The following is a 21,888-nucleotide window of genomic DNA, read 5'->3' as shown; positions in this document are numbered from 1 at the left end:
CATTTCTCTGATAATGCATTTCTGCTCCACCACCATTTAATTTTCCAATAAGCCCAAGATGTCTCCTGCGCAAACACTTGCAAATGCTTAATTTATGTATTTTCGCTCCCTCTTTCTCCACCCTTATCTCATCACACATTAATCAATAGCGTTGTTCCTTTAATTTGCTTACATTCGCAATTGATTTTGAATTCATCGATACATCTTCAGCAAAAGGAATTGTTCTTAGAAGGATGTTAGAATGAGGAAGAATCGGTAATATTTTCAATACAGTTGTAATCTCTACTCAACGAAGGAAGGACGCAGTTTATTGCTATTCGTTAATACATACTTACATACATACATACATATATATATATATATCTTTAATATTATATGCATATCGCATCTTTCTGAAGCTACTGTAACGAAAGAACATTTGAGATTTAATACCAATATGTGGACCGTTATTGATTAAATCGTGAAAGGTGCATTGTTGCATCTTTATAGAATAACGCAAGGTATTGATAGGATATACCTTTCTCTATTCAGGTTCCTTTTCATTTAAATTGCTCATATTATTAAACACGGGCGTCATTGACGTACGATTAGACAACGAATCTTCATGTATAATATCTATGCTCTTTGTTTTCTTTCATATATCTAAATATTACACAAAAATCGTTTGTCATAAAAGAAGATATTATATCATAGGGTATTTTAAATGTCCGACTGTAGTAGTAGTAGTAGTAGTAGTAGTAGTAGTAGTAGTAGTAGTTGTTGTTGTTGTATTAGCTATCCAAATACATAATCTCACATTTCGTGAAAGCCGTCAAAGAATGTGAATATATAATTAGCTTAGAAATATAAGTTTCGAAAGTTAGATATGCCAGCTAAGAAATAATTGACACATATTATCGCTAGAAACTAGTCTGAACTACATCCGATCCAATCCAAACACGAGTCTTTCTGTCACATTACAATGCTAATATGTAGCGGGAAAAGGGAAATAGAACGATTTATCAGCATTTTGAACCCATTGAGTTTTGTTACTGCCGAAACAAGTATTTCTGCAAAGATTAGCAATATTTATTTCAGCATCAGGAATAAACTTGTATCAATATTTGGATGAAATACAATACATCAGAGCAGTGAACAAGATCATAAAATAAGCCTTTATAATACTCTATCAATGATATGTATGTAAACTATTTACAGTTCTATAAAATATCCTGTATGTAAAATAAAAAGGGCAGCATTAAAAGGGAGAGTCGAAGGCCTGTTAACTGATGATCGCAAGCTAGAAACCTATTCAGGTCACCGACAAATTCTATATAATCTAAATATCCCTCGTCACATTTGCACAAAAAGGTAGAGATTTTATTCATAAAAGTAAATATATAATTCTACCGTGAGCAATGTCAATATTCATTCATTTATGATATCGCATATGTGAAAAAGTTTGGACTCTCCCAATGAAGACATCGTGCCAGCGTTCAGATTTTTCTGAACGACCAATACAAATGATTTTTTTATAGGGATCAACTGCCTATGCTGTACGTTAGCTCATTCCCTTCATCAAATCGACTTGCCTGAACAGGTGCGAGGTATGCCACGTGTCAAGTGTCGATGTGATCGCAGGACAACGTGAGATTAAATCTTTTGCTTAAGAACACACCGCACCAACCCTTCTTGGAATTAAAACTACGATCACACAATCGTAAATACAACACCCTAATCACCCCCCCCAATTAATATGTCTAAATAGACGATTGAAGATCGAACGAAGATTTTTTTACCTTTTGCATCTGTGACAGCGTAAGTAGTTTGTGAGAAAACCTGGATATACGTGACATATGGATGAAGTTGGTTGCGTCAAGAAGTGTCAATCTCTAATTGTAGAGGAAACGTGCGGTAGGGGTAAGCCCATGAAGACGTGAGACGAAGTGGTGAGAAAGGATCTACAGACATGAGGACTCTTAGACGTGATGACAAGGGTCTAAGACTCCTGCCAGTTTGCCGTACTTGAAAAGATACGTCAAGCTAAGTACAAGCACGGTTGCCCTTACACACAACCCTCTCCAGGTGAGCATCCTTAATCTTGCGAGCTTGTAGGTGTTGGTTCTATGTTAAAATGCCCCGTGCTGCTGCTGCCGCTGCTATGTAAAAGTACCCAGTACACTCTGTAACCGATTGGTGTTAGGTAGGGCAGCCAACCGTAGAAAGCATGCCGAAACAGACATGGTGTCTCAACAACCCTTCAGCTGTTCAGTTCCTGCCAAATCGGCCAATTCTTACCAGCATGAAAAACGGATGTTAAATGATGATGATGAAGTGGAGGAGAAGGAAGAGGGGAGGAGGATATTTAGTATCATTCTATTCATTACAGATTAAACAGTAGCGTATATTCTTTAAAAAAATAATTCAAAACAAAATATATATATTTAAATTAAATAATTTATTACCCATAATTCTAATATTATATCGGTAAGAGGATTACGAAATCATGTCTCATGGTGATTTTGAAATCCGTTGCTGAGGACGGTATCTTTGAAAATATCAGTAAAAGAAATTAAAGCGCCTTAAAAAACAATTGTAACGTTGAATAATTACGTAACCAATTTATATGAACAATTAAAACCTCAGATAACCATCGTGAAAAAGTATTGAAAAATGTTATTTTCGAGCCATTAATATTTTAAGTGGTATAATCATTGCTTGAAAATCCTGGATCAAAATATTCGTGGTTATTCAGAATATTAAGCCTCGTGATAGTGCATGCTTTAAAATAAAACGGCATTAATAATTAAACAGCATCAGTAAAATTTTTCTGTAATCCTTCCTGGCAAGAAAACGAGGGATACTAAAAAAAGATATTTTGCTGTTTTATTGTTCAGTGACAATTTTTTCAATAGCAAAATTCATGTTTACAATATTGATAAATTTTGGTTTTTATTTTGATAGTTTGTGACATAGCTTGTTAATAATAAGCGTTAATATACAAATTGATGCTAATATATTAATAGCCGTTAAAATATTAATGCGTTTTAGAATAAAATTTTTGTAACAACTATTTCTATTAGAAAGGAATTTCAATTTTGTAAAAATTCTTGTTTCCTGACATGTAAAACGTTTTGCACGAGGTGTCGATTTGAGCGGCCAGAAAAGCAGTTAGATTATTGTAACAAAAATCAGTAAAAGACTTTCTATGAACTTGGTCAATCAGCTAAGTATAGCAGCCAAGTCATTTTCTATCATACTAAAAATATTGAATGTCTGTAAAAAATACTGCATCTGAAAATCCTGAGAATAGGTTATATTTGATCAAGATCAGGGCCCAAATCCTACGTAAAATACTGTCTATGTAATCCCAAATTTTAACACAAATTTATGATTTTCTTATGTACCTTGGTCATAAAACCAACTTGAACTTCTAAACTGATGTCTCTTGAGGTCTCTGGGTAAGATTTGCAGTCGACTTGAACTAATAAAGAGCAAAAGTCAAACATATAGTAATAATGAAATTAATGTCATATTTGTGAATTTTTCGAATACGAAATCATGTATAGATACCACTGGAGTTCAAGATGGAGATACGTTGATTCATTAGCAATGATTTCAAAAATATTCATGGATATTTAAGCAACTTAATTTTCTCAGATTGAGTTGACAAATACATGTTTCCACTAAAACTCAAACAGCCCCAAAAAATTGCATATACACATCCATGCTCTCGTGTAAAAATATGTTAAATGTATAACGTGTATAACCTGTCATTTGTACAAAATTGCGTACATAAGTGAGTGTAGCGAAAAACTGGACAAAATGGTTAACTGCAGACATTAATATATCTGAGTGTATGTGTGTGTATGTGTGTGTACGTATATAAGTGCTCAAATATGCGTGTATATGAAGACATACGTATATATATATATAGAGAGAGAGATATATATATACGCATATATATATGTATATATATATACGTATGTACATATATACGCATATATATGTATATATACGTATGTATATATGTATATATATATACGCATGTGTATATATATACAAACAAACATATATATATATTTGTATATATATATATACGTGTATATACATATGTGTACATATATACATATTAATGTGCACGTGTGCACATATGTATACATATATGTGCATGCATATACATTTATGTATATATTTATATATGTAACTACATATGTATATATGCATCTACATTTATTAATATATATAATTATATATGATTACATATAAATGTGCATATAAACTCGTATATATATATATATATATACATACATATATACATATCTTTATAATGTCATACATATCAATATCAGTATATATGCACATACATACATATAAATACATAAAGCTCCTACAAATATGTATGTGTATGAATACACGTTAGTACACACACAGACACACACACACACACACACACACACATATATACTGCATATATAATACCGCCATTTCGTGTCCTCGCAAAATATAAACTAGATTAGCTGCCGTTACGTTACTTTGTTCTTTATTATATTCTGTATAGCATTTATATTTATTATATAAACCACTCCTTTACGACTGTTAGGTTTGTCTTCATATATGATCTGTTCCATTATTTTACCATTGAGTTTTGATAATACTGCTGAAAAGCATTATATTTTGCACGCTTCTTATTATTATTACCTCTATTTTATAACCATGTACTGTCTCAAAATAGCATTATTCCCGTATAACCTGTTATTTTTTTAATATATACCCATATGCATATAAATATATATCTATATTTTTACTTGCGTTTTAGTTCTTTCTTTGGAGGATACAGGTATTTATCATCCTTTATATTTTATGTCCCTATTCGTCTGTCACTGTCCGGTCTTTATTAACTGATATATGTTTTAATATCTATATTTGCTTGACATAGTTTCATATTTTCATGTAGTGTTCTTTATATTTATTTTCCTATTTCATCATATGCATGGGCGAAAGATCTGTACAATAATAGTAATAATAATAATAATAATAATAATAATAAATAACAACCATATATTAATGATATAACAACAATAAGAATATTAATATAATGACTATTATCATCATCATCATCATCATTATCATTATTATTATTATTATTATTATTATTATTATTATTATTATTATTATTATTATTATTATTATTATCATCATTATATTTTCTCCTGAGTTGCAAACGTCATGTCTCAGCTCAATCTCGCTGCTTAGAGTCGCAACATTTTTCTCAAGTATTGTTGCAAACTTAGCACTATCTCTGAAGTTTGATATTTGTAGCTTTTAATGCTTGAATAGTGCTTCCTTCGAGATGGCCCCTAATGACCCATTTACAGTAGGTACTCACTTTAGAGGACTCCGTGAAAATGTTTCCCTTCCAATGCAAGGTCTTGGCCCTTTCCAGCTTTCTCGCCCCCTGTCTTCATGATATTCTGGGCTGCAAGTTTACCCACGTTAATGAAGGTCCTTTCTTTGGAATCCTTCTGTTATCTGTCCTCTTATTTTGCAGTTATTATCTGTGCAGATTGGTATATCCAATGTGAATTCTAGTAGATCGTTCTCTGCAGTACACAAAGGCTGTTACTCAGACGATTTGTTGGAATATTCTATACCATGCGTCCTGCACAGTCCCCAGTTTATTTGCATGTCATGTTGTCATGGCAGTTTTTATACTCCTTCTAAGACAGATTTGAACATCCACTTATTATATATCTAATATGTATCACGTGACTTTTCACATAACCTACGCGAAGGTCATATTGCGGTTTTATCAATGCAACACTTGATTCAGTTGCTTCCTAAAGCTTATTCCTGAGCAGTAAGAATCCGTCCTTCTATCTCATTCTTTAAAAATCACGTGTTAACCACTTCCAGAATTCTTCATCAGCGTCATTCGGTATTTGTTAGAAAAATTCTCCATGTAGAATTTTCTCTTTCCAGTTGAGCTTTTCTCTGTTAGACCTACTTGCGTACTCTTGGAGGCTCTCACCATTGCCACTGATCATCCTCTTACTCAGTACGGCCTGAAAAATTCCTCAGACATGCGTGCAAGGACGTGATCTCCTTTATAACACTATCCTCTATTCCAACCAATCCACTTCCCTTTTCCTACGTTACTTCTAGTTTGAATAGTCATTATCTTCCTAGTTTTTCTACCGACGTTGACAAGCCTACTTTTGTCAATCACACAACCAACGCCTGCGCAGGAGTGTGCCAGATGTACAGCCCAGGCGATGATACCTCTAAACATTCACCTTGGACCTCATAGCTTTTCACTTTTCTGATATGTTGTTGTTATTATCATTATTATTATTATTATTATTATTATATTATTATTATTATTATTATTATTATTATTATTATTATTATTATTTCAATAAATTGGGTAGATTCATAGCTTGAGATAAGCAAAGGAAGTTGTGACATATATATCACAACTCTTATATACGAAAAGCAACATGAAAAAATATGAAAATATCAAATATAAAAATACTTAATAATTTGCATGCTGTAATTCATATACATTATATAGAAGTGTGTGTGCGTGCGCATGCGTGTATGTTCGTGTTTGTGGGTACCTTCGTGTATGAGTGTATGTGTATATAGCTATTAATCGTATGTATTATGATTTGGGGTGGAAAACTAAAGCGTGTTTCATATTTTCTTCTGTATAGTTTACCTTAATTTGACTATTGTCACCAAAGTTATCGTTGCTTAAATGTAACCCCACAGTTTTTAGATATTTGTATATTGGTGAGTCAAAAATGATGCCATTTTATTTAGGACAGATATAATTACCAACATAGGAATATGTATCATACATCAAAAGGAAGCTGGTCCTCTATGGATCACACCCCTACTCCTCAACATAGTTCACAATTCTCTCAATAGTAATGTTCCACCTTTGAATGACAGCATGTATCCCTGCCCCGTAAAATTCTGTTGACCGTTTTTGAGTCAATTTTTCACTACATTTTTCACTTCCTCGTCACTGGAATAATGTTTGCATCTCAAAGCCTCTTTCATGAGGCCGAATACATGATAGTCCAGTGACGATGTTAGTCCATTGACGAGGAAGGGAAAACTGTAGTGAAGAAATGGCTCAAAGAACAGTCAACAGAATTTTACAGGGCAGAGATACATGCTCTCATTCGAAGGTGGCGCAATCCTATTGAGAGAAACGGTGACTATGTTGAAAAGTAGGGATGTGATCCACAGAGGACCAGCGTCATTTTAATGTATGATACATGTTCCTGTATTGGTAATTATACTTGTGCTAAACAAAATGGCATCACTTTTTGACTCACCCTTGTTCATTGACAATTTTGTTTGTACTCTGATCGTGGTCTAAATTCTAATATTTGTTTTATTCTCTACCCTTCCGATTGTCATTTCGATAGCATTGTTTGGGTGTATGTGATATATTTATGATACGTATTTTTCCAGATTTTTGTACTCACAGCCACGAGTGATGGCAGTTATTCCGGTGCATATACTGGCTAGATCTCTCGTGCTTCTGATTATATTCATATATGATTACTTTCACGACATTCTTAGTAATAAGAAGAACAATAGAAACAAAAACAACAGTAGTAGTAGTAGGTGTAGTCATTATTATTGGAAGTAGTATTATTACTTTTATTATTATTATTATTATTATTATTATTATTATTATTATTATTGCAATATATCGTATTAAATCATCCTATGCAATCATAAACGCAGAAAATACCACAAGTACCTCCAGGCATGTTCTATAGAGTTACCACTAAGTAACATAAGACAACACGTGATTTGCACACAATTTGAAAAATAAATATCCTTCTCTGGTACATCAAAGCAAACTTCATGCTGTATAATAACACAATTCTGTATTTCTAAATAAAATATTGCACATACACCGCAGGAACAGAGAAGTGCACTGCTGTTATAGTAGACGCTCTCACGAAGTTGATGAAAACCTTATGATAACAGTTATATCAATAATAAGTAATATCTAACCTGAAAGCAGGACTACAAAATGTCATGCTAAGGCGATGCCAAAAAATCCCTTTGTAGACAATAAATAATCAATGCTGAAAAACATAAAGAAAACTGAAATTATGGTTATAAAGCGAATGTTTTGAAAGCTACACCGAAGTATTTTTATTAGTAGCAAAAAATCCTTCCCAATGAAAACTATTAAACGTATATGAAGCTAAATACAAATATCACTGAAGATTATGGAAACAGTATATTTTATTATCTTTGATAGATAACAAGCAAAAGCACGCCTGGAGATCGCAAATGCATGAAACTCGAGACGCCTACGGGAGAAATTCATTAATAAATAATCTCTTTCGATAACAAAGTAGTATATTTGAACATGCGCAAGTACGCACGTACATACTTTCATTCGTTTCAAACTATGATCAAATTGACAATTTATGACGTCATGGAGAAATACTGCAAATACATTATATTAACTTACGCTTCACACAATCTTAGTGAATGAGAAAATAAGTAAGCTCTAGGATATGCGAATTTTTAGAGGCAGTGAAGCTAAAGAAAATCTACCAGATGTTTTTGTCAATTAACCACAGGACAGAATATGTCTCCCAACTTTTGTATGAGTTTCGTTGGAATATAGTGTCTCTCTAAAACAAATTGATAATCCAATTCAAAATTTAACAAATAAAAACTGAGATACGAAATTGTGAAATACTTGAAATATCGTAAACATAATCAATACTTGTAATAAAAGATACTTTGAAATTATTAACACCAATGTTACAGACACAGACACAACCTAAATTCTAGAGTTTGCACTTACTTATAAGTAACATACAGTTTTTAGTACTATAGTACTACTAGACATTATATATAACTTAACTAGTGTATATTTAATATAAGAGAATTAAACAGAACGAAGCACAAAACACGGCAAAACACCCGACCTATGCAAATATAAAATGCAGCCGTGGGTCATGCAGTAAAAACATATGTAAATGCAATATGATATATTCCCTGTTAAATGTGTGCAATTGATTATATCAATCCAGTACTTGCAATCATTTTTTAAGACCCAGTAGGTATGAAAGTCAAAGCTGACACTGACGAGGTTTGGCCCAACAAATTAACGTCCCTTATATAATAAAACTGTTTCTTTCGTACAGATTCCTCATATTCACTGTCTAAGGGGATGAATAAGAGAGGCATCGGTCCCTGTGGATGGATATGAAATCACAAAGTGAATATATTTGCTTATGTATTTGGTAGTATCTAGTAGTCCGAGAAAGATTGTTCTGCAAATTCTTGCTGAACAACTTGCACAAAGGATTCGCTTATAGTGATCAAATCTATCTACTGTACATTGGCACACTTCTTCCATCAAATCGTCGTTGGCTGTATAGGTGCAAAGTGTACCACACGTCGGTTCTTGAAGTGATCGGAGAGCAACGTGAAAGGAAATGTGTTCAAGAAGACAACGTATCCCTCGGTCCAGGAATTGAAACCACGATCTCTAATCACTAGGCAATGCGCTCTCGACTCATTACTTATATACTGTACTCTCTTGCATGACTTCCTACAATTTCTCCTGCCTCACATGCAAAGATGGAATCTGAAATCCTGTCTTTATTTAATATTTCGGTGTCAGCTTACGTAAATATCTGAATATTTTCTGATCTCTTGCGCAAATTAAAAAGAAAAAGAAGCAATAGTGTATTCAAGAATGTGATCTAATGAAATTTCTGAAGAATATCCGAATACACATGAAAAATACATTTGAACACGGATTTGTATTAAATTAAGCATATATGAAGCAAATATTAAATTGCATTTATTATACACACCGAAATATATAGCTGAACTGAAGCATGTAACGCACGGACATGTAGACATGCGATATCATGTAATGTTCCGTTCCACACGATGATGAAGTCGATGATGATGGTGTTGGTGTTAGTGTTGGTGATGGCAATAATGATATTAAATTAGGCATATGTTATATTAATTCATTTTTAATAAGACAATCTAAATATATATCTAATATTTAATATGATCATGCATAGAATGTACACAGATTTTATTATAGTGTATTCATGAGGAAAGGTATGATGCATGACTTTTGCAGGCTCATAGAAACTGGCAAGGTTAATATTCCATTTCAACATCTATAAGACGGCAACCGCTGAAAATAATGTGGACGTGAAGTGATTACGAGGTGGTTAACATTCTCGAAACGAATAATTCTGTAGGTGGATAGTCGGCGTCTGGAGGGATAGGAGTGATATTATTAGCACACTGAATAAAAACGATAGGTGAATCGTGTGGTACCAGGTTGCATTTGTAAGCACTTGTCTGCTTTTGAGAAACATAAGCGTTTGAAATAATAGTATAATGGATTGGGAGAAGACTGAAATTCTTGAAAAAGATGTTGATGCTATTATATTTTCGTTCATAGTTAGCTCTGATCGAGCAAATCTATGACCAAGGTATTTCTACCCGTGGCCATCCTCTTTTAACTCTTATGTGGTTGGAACACAGAAACGTAATATCCACCGTCTTTTTCTAAGATTGTAGGATGATATTTGCCAATACGTTAAGCTACTATTTCTAGCAAGTCGAGGGATCATATAAAAGTGTCTCAGACAGGATTCAGAGGGCTCGGTAATAAATTTTGTTGTATGTTGGTGACTATACATTTTCAAAACAATTGACTGTTGACATTTTTGGTCTAGTAAAAGGCATTAAAATACGTACAACAACATCGAAATCTCTGATCAATATTTAGTCCTCCTCTGCAGACTATACATAAACTTAGAGAAGGTTTGGTGGGTATCAGAAAATTAGCCATTTACTGTGTTCAAAGAGTTGGACTTGTAGTTTGGATACAGTCTTCACTGCGTTATGCACGTAGTCTTAATTGAAGAAAATCATGAATAAATATGAGTTTCAACAACTGCAGTTGTTTCTAGATAGTTAACTGAGGTCTTGCTAAGATGAGACATGGATGCTCTGGGATATTTTTATTTGTTATGCTTTCCAATGCAAACATGTGTCACATAAAGTTCCATACTGTAAGGATTACGGTAATAGTAATGTTAATCTGTTACTCATACTGCTAGTAGTAGTAGTAGTAGTAGTCCCAAGAAAATTATTATGATTATATTTCGAATATGCCTTGGCAACTCTGACACAAAACTATCGCATTCAATATAAATACTGACTACTAAGGAAGGAATACAGCACTTCAATTAGACAAGTATCATGAAATAATTAGCTGTAAGGATGTATAAAATAATTTACAAAATCAATACACAAATTACTACAAAACACGAACAAAACATAAAGAGTTGTTTTCTGTCTTCAAGGAAGCCATCAAATACAAGCAAAAACTGACGTGACAGACAGCTGTGATGAGAAAGGAGAAAGTGCAACAGATATTGAAAAAAATCTTCGCAGACAAATTTAGAATTGTCTACAAAATGGTATGTTAAAATGACGAGAAGAAATGCCTTAATATGGCCAATACCCGAATGAAGTAACGTAGCAGAAAAAGACGAAATATAATCGCAAAACTACTTTACAAAACATAGGATTCAATAATAAAATTGATGGAATTTCCATTGAGGCAGACAATCAAACTTTTCTTATCATGAACCATGAAATTCATTTAATGAAACACAAGTAATGACTGAGTACGTGGAAAATGGAACGAAATAATCAAACACGACCTCTGGTTATTCAGTTTCATACAAGAGACTCTAAGTACATGCGTAATAGAAATGAAGCTTTCAAATATCTAGGAATGGCGTTAACCTAAAGAATACCAGCAGAAAAAAGTGGTATAGAGATATTCTAAATAAGATACCAGACAACGACAGCGCGTTCTAAGAAAAATCGAAGGTAAAGACTAACTGACCGGATATTGTCAAAGACACCAGGAAAGGAATTATCTATTAAAAAAATATGATGCCCACTAGATACCATTATATGTCAAGATGCAAAGAAGAACGGGTCCAAATCATCGAAATATAAAAATCTCGAAAGATAATCAGTATGTGGTGATTGGGAATAGAAATATCCACTTTAAGAATATAAGCATTTCACTGATTTAAAAAAATCAAATACATAAGATTTACACGACATAACTCTTACGAGAATTACAGATGCGCTTAAGTTCGAGACTGGAGCAATTACTAGACATTGCATGAACAATTCGTGCAGTAATTTAGAGTGGAAAATACATACCGTAACTAAGCTGTGCACATACTCAAGGTGCTGTGACCTACTTTCCGTTATGCAATGAATAATAATAATTATTATTATTTCTATATGCCCACGGGCATATGGTTAAGAGCGCGAGCACCTAACCCCAAGATTCCGAGTTCGATTCCAGGCAGTGACTTGAATAATAATAATAATAATAGTAATAATAACCTCAAAAATACCTTAGGAATGAGAACCCAGGTTTGAAATATCCCCAAGGCATCTGATGAAGGCTGGATGGTATATCAGCCGAAATGTTGTGCTAGCAACAAAAAAGATGAGAACAAATATTCGTCAAACGTAAAAAAGTAATGTAAATGATAGCAATTATTATTATTATTATATTATTATTATTATTATTATTATTATTATTATATTATTATTATTATTATTATTATTATTGAGTGAGAGAGCAGTGCATGCCATCAAAGTGACACTGGGGTAAAATATACGAAGCCCAGTATACCCATCATGACTACCCGTCTGATAAAGGTACACCAGGCACATGCATCACAACCATATGTGCGCGACATGGTGATCTTATATCAAGATAAACAGCACATGACCTTGCAGGTGGGGCCCAGTTAGAATTTTCTTCAGGTTGAGTAGCCCATCCCGCTCAAACGGTCCCTGAATAAGGGTTGTTTAAGGATGTTGAAAGAACCACCCATGTTTCCAGAGGTGAACTATTCAAACCCCAAAGAATCCCTCTCAACACATGGCTATGATGCTCCCCCACTACTTCTGCTCGTGATCAGAGATGCACATATCGTCAGCCACTAAGGGACATGCTCAACTGGTTAAGGTCAAACAACTGACAAGCAAATCTGTGGTATTGAGCAGAATATTTGCTGTAGCCCATCTTTTATACCAAGACAAAACAATGTACATGATAACACTTCCAATCAGTTAAGATCAGAAGCCATGAGAGCCACTGCCTGGTACTGCATCAGGGCATTGGTACTGCATCAGGGCATTGGTACTGCATCAGGGCATTTATTATTATTATTATTATTATTATTATTATCATCATTATTATTATTATTATTATTATTATTCAGTAGTTTTATTTTTATAGCGTGCTTTCACTTCACTACCGAGCGCAGCTCTGTGTGCCTTGGGTATGTGCTGTGATTTGTTGTGATGCTCTGATGGTTATTGTATGGAAAGTGTTCTGCGTAGGATGTGTGCAGTGCCTAGTAGTGCTATTTTCTGTATGTTATATGTGTTTGTAAGTCCTGGTGTTTTTGTTATGTATTTGTCTATTATTATTATTATTATTATCATTATTATTATTATTATTATTATTATTATTAATAATAATAATAATTTGTGTTTGATAATAGTGATGATGATTTTCTTGCATAGATCAATACTAATAATTGAGCGAAACCAACAATGTTTACAGTTACTGAAGACAAAATATGTAACATTTCCTCTATATGGATAGTTGTAAAGCATTTCAATGAATGTTAAATGCTTTTCAACTATAGAAAATTTTAAAATGTCAAAACAAAGAGAATTACAAGATATATCAAATGTGGAACTTAGAAATAAAACCTATCCATGGCAACACATTCGGAACACTCAACTGAGACGAAAGTAGCCAGAGAAAAAAATTAGGTAAAACCATGTAACAAATTTAGCTTATGACAACAATCTGGCTATCACTTGGGGCATGCCTGTCCCGACTGTCAAAACATCAAAGCAAAGCTTTCTCGGGTCAAATTTTCGAGCAACGTGATATTCTCTTCTTCGAATATCACGTCGAAGCTCTCTCTTTCCCCTTAAAGCGGTTCGTATCGCGATGATCATTGAATCTCAACATGGCTCAAAACACAATTAATTCAAATTCTCACATACTGTACAACTGCCAAAGGGACATTATAAAATATCTACTGATACAACAAATCTTAAACAAGCACCATACAAAAGATAAAATTCACATAGCATAAACTCTACAAAAGAAACAAACAAAACAGATGAATAGCATTACTATAATTCCCACTTATGTAGTACAACCAAAATCCTTCACTAAGAAAAACCAAAGTTGCATAAAAATATAATGATAGGAACGGTGGTGACGGGAAAGTTGGAATTATTGAAAATAACTGGGATAATATATATATATATTACTTTCTAACATATAATAATACTTCTACCATAGGCACAAGGCTTGACGATTAGGGGGAAGGGCTATAGAATGACATATTTTTATTGAACCTGAAAGGATGAAAGGCAAAAACAAATTCAGCGGAATTTGAACTCATAAATATATATTTCTTTATTGCCCACAAAGGGCTAAACACAGAGGGGACAAACAAGGACAGACAAACGAATTAAGTCCATTATATCGACCCCAGTGCAGTAACTGGTACTTAATTTATCGACCCTGAAAGGATGAATAGCAAAGTCGACCTCGGTGGAATTTTGAACTCAGAACGTAGCGGCAGACGAAATAGGGCTAAGCATTTCGCCCGGCGTGCTAACGTTTCTGGCAGCTCGCCGCCATATTTCTAATATATAATGATGCCACTTATTCTCGAAGAGGATATAATCGTATATTATCGACCTCACTACATGACATTTATTTTAGCGACCTTGCAAACATAAAAGGCAATGTTATTCTCATTAGGATTCGAAGTCAAAGTGAAAAGTGACAAAGCACCACGATTCGTCCGTTAATCTATCGAATTTGTCAGCCACCCAATAGCAACAGAAAGAAAAGCTGGTAACAGTAGAATTAGCTAAATTAGAAACATAAATCAATTTTATGTATTTTATGAAACATGAATTCAGTGACATAAATGTGGTGTTTCCATAGAACGACACTAAAATCCTATAATAATTTTCTACAAATTTGGCACAGAATTCAAACAATGTTTATATAGGTGGTGCAAGTCTTGCATATATATATATATATATATATATATATATATATATATATATATATATATATATATATATATATATATATATATATATATATATATATACACTATTATATGCACAGAAATTATTTAAACAGCTTATTTTTTTAAAAGTTAAAGACACAGCTATGAGTATAAACATTTTGATTAAATATTTATGTTTCCTTAATAGACGTCATGGATTATAAAGACCAAAAATATTGCTAAGTATTTTACCGATGCAAAACCTTCGTCAACTTTATAATGAATTTAGAACAATAGAACACTCTTTTCCGTTTTGCAGTCGGCATTAAAGGACGAATGCAATTCTGCTGAAACAGCTAAAATCCTGAGCGCCGCATACTAAACTGTTGAATATTTAACTAACTTTCATTCAATAGCTTATTTCCCCTGCGCTATATAATTACGAATTTGTATCTACTGGGATTTGCGTAGACCTAGACACAAACGCACACACACACACACACACCACACACACACACACACACATATATAATATATATATATATATATATATATATATATATAGAGAGAGAGAGAGAGAGAGAGAGAAAGACCCATATATATTTACATATATGTATATATTCACACACACATAAATATAAATATATATATATGCATTTAATATATTTATATATCTATATGTATATATATATATTTCTTTACAACCCACAAGGTGCTAAACACAGAAGGGACAAATAAGGACAGACAAACGGATTAAGTCGATTATATCGACCCCAGTGCGTAACTGGTACTTAATTTATCGACCCCGAAAGGATGAAAGGCAAAGTCGATCTCGGCGGAATTTGAACCCAGAACGTAACGGCAGACGAAATACGGCTACGCAATTCGCCCGGCGTGCTAACGCTTCTGCCAGCTTGCAGCCTTTATATGTATATATAAATGTATTAAATGCATATATATATTTATATATATGTGTGTGAATATATACATATATATATATATATATAGTTGGATAAATTTGAGTCAACGAGATGGAGTACAGTTGGACATTTATAAGTAATCACTACTATTGTTTCCACGCTAGGTTGCTCTCCAGACTTGCAGGAATTTGGTTATATAACTGTTTTACAAATAAATGTCCAACTGTACTCCTTGTTGACTCCAACTTATTCAATTATCCATTCACACACTACAGGAGCCTTAACACATATCTGGCCATGTGTGTGATACTACTACTTGATAACACCTGTGAAATCTGAAGGTGGATGTGCTTCATACAGTACTTTATTACTCTCTTAACAAAACACACACACACGCAGACAGACATACACACATACACTCACATATACACAGTATAGAGATATTCAAAAAACATTTACGTAGAAAAAAGCTCGAAATGTTTGACATATTTTTTATAACCCTATTTGCTTTGAAACTCATCTTTCAAAAGATATATTTCACATTCTCGAAGCTTCTCCACTTTCCCGATGTAAACATGTGTATGCACCTGCGGTGCGATGTCTGCATCGCAATGGAAGGGCTGTAAGATATATTAAAAAAATATATGTAGCGCAAATTAAACACTATCATAGACAGAACTCAATACGTTGCATAGAGAGAACAGACAGGTCGTGAACAGCCAAGCCCAGCGTGAAACTCTGAGTAGTATGCCAAAGTTTTCAGTAATAAATACATCAACAGAGATGTATTCACATACACATACATACATATATATATATATATATATATATATATATATATATATATATATTATATATTATATATATATATAAATATATATATATGTATGTATATACACTCTGTACGTGTATGCATGCATAGATATACATATTCCTTTAGATTTTACTTGTTTCAGGTATCTCACTGCGGTCATGCTGGAGCACCGCCTTTAGTCGAACAAATCGACCCCCAGAACTTATTCTTTGTAAGTCTAGTACTTATTCTGTCGGGTCTTTTGCCGAATCGTAAAGTCACGGGGACGTAAACACATCATATCGGCTGACAATTGATGGAGAGTGACAAACACAGACACACACACACAAATATATATATATATATATATAATATATATATATATATATATATATATATATATATGTATATAATATGAGGGAGTATTATTCCTAACTTACAGGGAAAAATTCAATTAAGAAATACTAAATCAAATTTCACAAAATATAATATATATTCACATACAAACACGCACACACACACACACACCACATATATATATATAATATTATATATATTATATATATATATATATATATATATATATATATATACATATATATATGTAAGATTTTTTTTCTAATTCACATATACATATATATATATATATATAAATATATATATATATATACATGCGTGTTTTTGCTTACAAATCCTGCCACGGACCAGCATTCCGCCAACTGAATAATGTATATATGCCACAGAATCCAGGAAATAGGTCTTATGATATTATGGCTCGGGAAGGACTCTTTGTATACATATATATGCAATGCAGAAGAGTATATGGCATAGAGAAAAGTACGCATCTCTGAATAATTTCAGTGTGTAAATTGTATAGTTAATAAAAAGAACATCAATATATGATTTTCCCCAGTTCCCAAATTTAATTTCCAAGAGAAGTAGGCTTCCTTATTTTCTTAGTCTTTCTCTGCATTTTACCACTAAACATATTCCTTTATACCAGCATATAAAATGCAATTTGAGCCTTTTATTGATTAAGCACGATTTACATCTGGCTTTTATGTTCGAGATTTAATACGTGATATATTTAACATTTCCATTTCCATGTTAGTGTGTCAGCGCTTAGCCATCACCAGTGTTCTTAAATAATGATGGAGAAGACATATGTATATACATATATATATATATATATATATATATATATATATATATATAATATATATATATATATGTATATATATATTATACATATAATACATATGCATATATATATATACATATGTATATATATATACATATGCATATATATATATACACATATGCATATATATATAAATACATATGCAAATGCATATATATATATGTATATATATATATATACATATGTATATATATATATATATACATATATATATATACATATGTATATATATATACATACATAGGCATTATATATATATACATATGCATATATATATATACATATGCATATATATATATACGTATGCATATATATATAGACATATACATAAAATTTATATTTGTATATTTATATCTGTAATTGCATATATACATACATACCCATATATAAATATATTATATATATATATATATATATATATATATATATTATATATATTATATATATATATATATATATGTAAAATAGTGATAATCCGTTTACCGCAGTTCTCTTCATTCATCTTAACCATTTCACATTGCAGTGTTCGACATTTGTTACGTTTATACCCACATTTTAGATTAGTTCATATATGATTACTACATATCTTAACCTCTCAATGCAAAACTCACTGCATTTTACCGCGGTGGAGAATTTCTCGCTTATGGTAAAATGTGTGCAAACAACTTATCTGCTCAATTTCACTCCTATATTATTCCTGGACACGTTTATGGATATTTAGCCTTATTCAGTAGGAGATGCCTCTCAACACTGCTTATCGCTACTAGTGCTATATATTCATGCATAACAATATGTGCATATGTACACAAATTCAAATATACACGCGCATCTATAAAGTTGTATCTATGCATATATATATATGCATGCATACTATATATATATATATATATATATATATTATATATATATATATATATATATATATATATATATATATATCCATCCTCGCCACCCACTCTCCCTGCTTTTAATATAGTATCCTGCCTTCCATTACTCATGAATACGACTCCGAGATACTTAAAATTCTCCAACTCTTTCAGTGATGTTGCACTAACAAGCAGTGTATAGTAGGACGTGTTTCTTGAGGGGACGAAAGTGTCAGTCATCGTAACACTAATTCTCATCCTTGATTTAATTTACAGCAGCGCACATTGAACCCATTCAGTGCATGCTAGATTCATTTCAGATGGACCAAGTAACACATTGACGTCTGTAAATATCAGCCGACCGATTGTGAAAGCAATTCTACATTGGCAGTGTATGTCAATCCAGTTCATTAAAAAATTATGAAAATGGAACGGTTTCGACATGGCACCATTTATCCTAAAACAGGCATCTGGGTATTCATAAAAGGATTTCACCACGCCACACACACACGCTCACACACAAAACAACAACAATGTCAACAATAACGACGATAACGCCGACGATTACCACCCCACCCGCACACACATATACATGTTTGTGCGTAGGTCCGTCTAATGCTACTGCTGACAAGTAATCCAATGCAACCATTTGCGTGGGCAGGGCGTCGGCAACTAAACCGACAACCGCACTAAGCATGCTTGAGGAGAAGGACCATTTTTGGACACACTGCTGGATGAAAAACAAGACCTGTCCATAGGCGGAGGAACCCAGTTGAGTGAACGGTGATCAAATGTAGTCAAGTGATGATCGTGCTAATTAGCCGTAATGAAGGCAGTCCATCTAAGAGATCTAAAATCTCTGAAATAAGAACCGTTCTCCGAACACTTGCAACCAACCGATACTTTTTTGCACAGAAATACTATGATATGAAAATGTTTCACGCCATTCGCCTGTCTGAGTTATTTCATTTAAATCTTTTTCGTTTTGATTATGCAAATTACTAATTAAACAGAACAACACAATTAGAAATGTTCCTTGCTTGCAGACAAAACCAGACTGGCCTTTCGTTAAATATGCAAATTAAATCGAGAAATTAATTGTTGATTTATTGAAATCGCCTTAATTAAGCTTTTAGAGTTGCTAGCACTTGCCAGAAGTACATAAGCATTTTCCCGTCATATACATGCCAATAATTGTGTACTACAGTGAATATATGCCGGTTTATCATTACATACATACAGACTTATGAATGTACATACAGACATACAAACATACACACACACACACACAAACATACACACACACACACACACACACACACACACACATATATATATATATATCAAGGGCGCATGTCTCAGTGGTTAGAGTGTCGAGCTTACGATCGTGAGGTTGTGAGTTCGGTTCCCGGACCGAACTGCGTGTTGTGTCCTTGAGCAAGACATTTTATTACACGTTGCTCCAGTTAACTCAGCTGTAGAAATGAGTTGCGGCGTCACAAGTGCCAAGCCTTATCGGTCCTTGCCTTTTGCTTGGATAACATCTGTGACATGGAGAGGAGAGCCTGGTATGCATGGGCGACTGCTGGTCTTCCATAAACAAACCTGCCCGGACTTGTGCCTAGAAGGGTAACATTCTAGGTGCAATCCCATGGTCAGTCATGACCAAAAGGGGTCTCAGCAGCATATATATCTATATCTATATATATATTTGTAAATAATTTAGGACAAACAGTAAGTTGTCGCTATATTAATCGTAGTTTCAAATGTCGGAGGGAAGAACTACCATGCGTTCTCGTTTGCTGTTAATGGCAATAGACGCTGTGAAAATCCGTTGAGTAAAAGGGAAGTTACTCTAATAGGTAGAAAAAAGAAAAAAACAAAAAAGATGAAAAATACACGCAACCATATTCTCACAATGCATAGACATAAAACCTCCTGCGTTCATAACATCTACATACGTTCACACACACACAAACATGTATATGTACATGGACATACACACACAAACATATATGTGCATGTACGTAATAGCGTAGTCTCATTCTTTTGTTGTCACTTTTTATTATCATTATTATTATTATTATTATTATTATTATTATTATTATTATTATCATTATTATTATTATTAATATTATTATTATTATTATTATTATTATTATTATTATTATTATTATTATTGTTATTATTATTATATATTCCTACATGTGTAAATGCATACACACATGCACAAACATATGTTCATATGTAGGTGTATGCCTGTGTGTATGTATGTACGTAAGCATCTGTGTGCCGTGGAGTTTGGATATTTAATAATACTTATAACTTTACACAGTAGGGAACGACAATTGCTGGTTATACGAAAATATTAATATGAATAGAAGAAGACACGTGTCGGTAATGAAAGCTATCGTAAATTCCTCTAGTTGAAATTCATGTGATATGAGAGTTAGAAATATTTATAATGCAGCCGTTGCTTAACCATAAACCATGCCATATGCGCCGACATATAATCAAAGCCATTCTCGTTGTGACCATCCAATTCCATCTTTTCTAATGCACAAGAATACGAGTGCTTGATTATGCGGATGCCTTCACAGTGAGGTCGAACAAAGGGCCAAGCAGATGTGAAACGAATTTAATCATTTAAGTAAAACAGCCCCTATACCTATATTAACCAGTTTTAGAATTAGTTCGAACTCGAGACGGAAAATTTGAGAAAAGGTTTATTTAACTATACTGTAAAGATTCAAAGCTACCTCATTGTTGTACATAATTATTATAGAGCAGAATTATACATGTCGGAAATCTCCAACCTCACCCACCAGATAAATGAAATGGTGAAATCAGTTCCGTTTTCCCTCGAAATATGGTGGTCAGCCCGATTTTGTTGTAGAATACGCGATACGCACGCATCTGATCGCTGTCATGCATATCATAG

General features: G+C 33.1%; 1 protein-coding gene across 2 annotated transcripts in view; it reads left to right on the top strand.

The window, feature by feature from the left end:
* The window catches only part of LOC115217933 (cell adhesion molecule 2), a 436,290-nt gene that overhangs the window by 117,882 nt on the left and 296,520 nt on the right, over nucleotides 1–21,888 (top strand). The window contains exon 2 of one of the 2 annotated variants that reach the window (XM_036508025.1): nucleotides 4,799–4,819. The exons of the other annotated variant lie outside the window; for it this stretch is intronic. Within the exon in view, the coding sequence (XP_036363918.1) occupies nucleotides 4,799–4,819 (21 nt within the window). The remainder of the gene's footprint in view (nucleotides 1–4,798; nucleotides 4,820–21,888) is intronic. 2 annotated transcript variants of the gene reach the window in all.

The sequence above is a fragment of the Octopus sinensis genome, linkage group LG12 (genome assembly GCF_006345805.1).
Source record: "Octopus sinensis linkage group LG12, ASM634580v1, whole genome shotgun sequence".
NCBI classification, from domain to species: Eukaryota; Metazoa; Mollusca; class Cephalopoda; order Octopoda; family Octopodidae; genus Octopus; species Octopus sinensis.
The sequence above is the reverse complement of the archived record's forward strand: the minus strand, read 5'-3'. Positions and strand labels throughout refer to the sequence as shown.